The sequence below is a fragment of the Poecilia formosa genome, unplaced genomic scaffold (genome assembly GCF_000485575.1).
Source record: "Poecilia formosa unplaced genomic scaffold, Poecilia_formosa-5.1.2 Scaffold462, whole genome shotgun sequence".
Lineage (NCBI taxonomy): Eukaryota > Metazoa > Chordata > Actinopteri > Cyprinodontiformes > Poeciliidae > Poecilia > Poecilia formosa.
The window spans coordinates 84057-86117 of record NW_006800401.1 but is presented as its reverse complement, the minus strand read 5'-3'; the positions used below and the strand labels follow the sequence as shown (position 1 = coordinate 86117).

Sequence of the window (2061 nt, the reverse complement as noted above, 5' to 3'; positions counted from 1 at the left end):
AGATAGATAGATAGATAGATAGATAGATAGATAGATAGATAGATAGATAGATAGATAGATAGATAGATAGATAGATATGCTGTTTTTCCTTATGAAGAAAATTATTGCAGAGCACATACAGAAGAGTGTGGGTTTGTGATTTTCTGTGTAGGCATGTAGGTGCAAATGCAGGACCATGTGAAAATGAGTGTGGGCATGAAGGGATTGATCTGCTCACGGCGGCATTGTTGGTGGGTCTGTGCATGTGTGCCTATAGATGTTATATCTATTTACGTGTGCGCATACACGGCTACCTTTAAGTCTTTGGCTCACCTTCTAGGCAGCACGTCCTCCAGAGGCCCGAGTGCGTCATAACCTCCTCGTTCTTCTTGCTCGTCTCGTTCTCGTTGGTGCTCTTGATCTTGCAGACGCCGCGTGAGTACAGCCAGTAGTCCGTCCCCACAGCGATGGTCATGAGGCTGAAGGCGGCAAAGGCCCCCACTGTGGTCAGCAGCATCTGAACTCCGCGGTCAAACACACCCATGTTGCCACATTCCACGAAAGGGGGGCCCCCTTTCCTTTTGATGTACAGGAAGTAAATATTTGTGAGTTTGCGTCGCCACGCCAGCTCGGAAAGCGGGGGGTGGGCTGCGTCGGGCGGACGACGGTAGCGGGGGACGGCTGGGGGGGCGGGGGAGTTAGGGGAGCTCGGGGGAAATCGTATGGTTGGTTTTTGGGGGGGGCCGGCACAAAGACGAAAAACAAAATAAAAAATTCGGAAGACGGTTAAGGTTTCGGGTGGGTTTCCGGCTGTTTGACCCGACAAAAAGGGGGTCAGACACCCTTTGGCAATGACGGCAACAGCCTTAAGAGGTAAAGTTCTCTAAATTCTGAACTTCTGATGGCAGTAAGTTGCCCTACTCCGGAAATAAAAAAAGGCTGACCTAAAAACACGAGTTTCAGCAGATTCCACAAGAGACCTGGTCTGGGATCGGGGCCTACTTTGTTGAGTTTGAAGGCCTCTAAATGTCAAACTCTGAAAAAGGCCAAGATAATGAGGGGGATGGAGAACTTTGGCTGCTTCAGACCTAATTTTGGCTTTCTGAGCTAACTGAAAGCATCAGATACATTACAGTCCTCACAGCTTTAATGGAACAACGTACGTGACACGAGAAGACGATCTCATGCAGCGTACGCCGACTTTCTTACAGACCCAAACTTTCATGCACACACCTGTACATGCATGAGCACCCAGACACACACAGTTTCAGTTTGAATTAATTGATACCGAAAAGGGATTAAGGGGGGAGTGGTGGTGGAGTGTGGTTAAGACAAACACAGTTGGCGGCCTGGTTTCCTTCAAAATAACCCCCCAAACCCCAAAAGAAACAGAAGCAGCGACCACAAATGGAGAATGACACAAGACTAATTTGATGTGATCAAAAGGATAAGCAAACTGTATAGATTTATCACGAGCATGATTTGGATAACCGAGCTGTAACATAACACATTATGGGGAAAGAGGGACGATGGGAGGCAGGCAAGACAGACAGGCAGGGCCAGGGACGTATGAGGAAATTAGCACTAGATGTCTTAAAAGAAATTCAAAGTAGCAGAATCAAACATTAATCAAACATTAAGGGTAAAATGAAAAATAATGCAAAATATCAGCAAGTAATATGACTGCCATGGAACCCATTCCTTAAGAGATGATGGAGCATAAAAACAAGGAAGAGATGCCCCTCTCTGTCTAAAAAAAAGGAAGAAAAAATAAAAAGGTTAGATAAATGAAAGAGAAAAAAAAATACAGTTTGGAGGGGGAAAAAAATCTAACAACAGCCTGTTTAGTTGTTCTTTTTTCTGAAATTACGATCCCCAGTTTCCATATGTGGTCCCTAGACCTTTCTCCGGCAACAGCGGAAACCTGCTGTTAGGGGATCGGGGCAGCGGCAGCGACGGTACACCGTGGATAGAGGAGCGCATCCAGGCAGAGAGGCCGAGCATCACCGGTCATGCAGCCGCTCGCGGCTGGAGGAGAACACGGTGGAGATGAGCGAAGCTTTCCCGGTGCCCCGGAGCCTC

General features: G+C 47.3%; 1 protein-coding gene across 1 annotated transcript in view; it reads right to left on the bottom strand.

Annotated features, from left to right (window-relative positions):
* Window positions 1–855, bottom strand: part of cacng2b (calcium channel, voltage-dependent, gamma subunit 2b) — a 69154-nt gene extending 68299 nt beyond the window's left edge. The window contains exon 1 of the mRNA XM_007577969.2: window positions 313–855. Within this exon, the coding sequence (XP_007578031.1) occupies window positions 313–523 (211 nt within the window). The 5' untranslated portion in view covers window positions 524–855. The remainder of the gene's footprint in view (window positions 1–312) is intronic.
* Window positions 856–2061: the final 1206 nt, after the last annotated feature.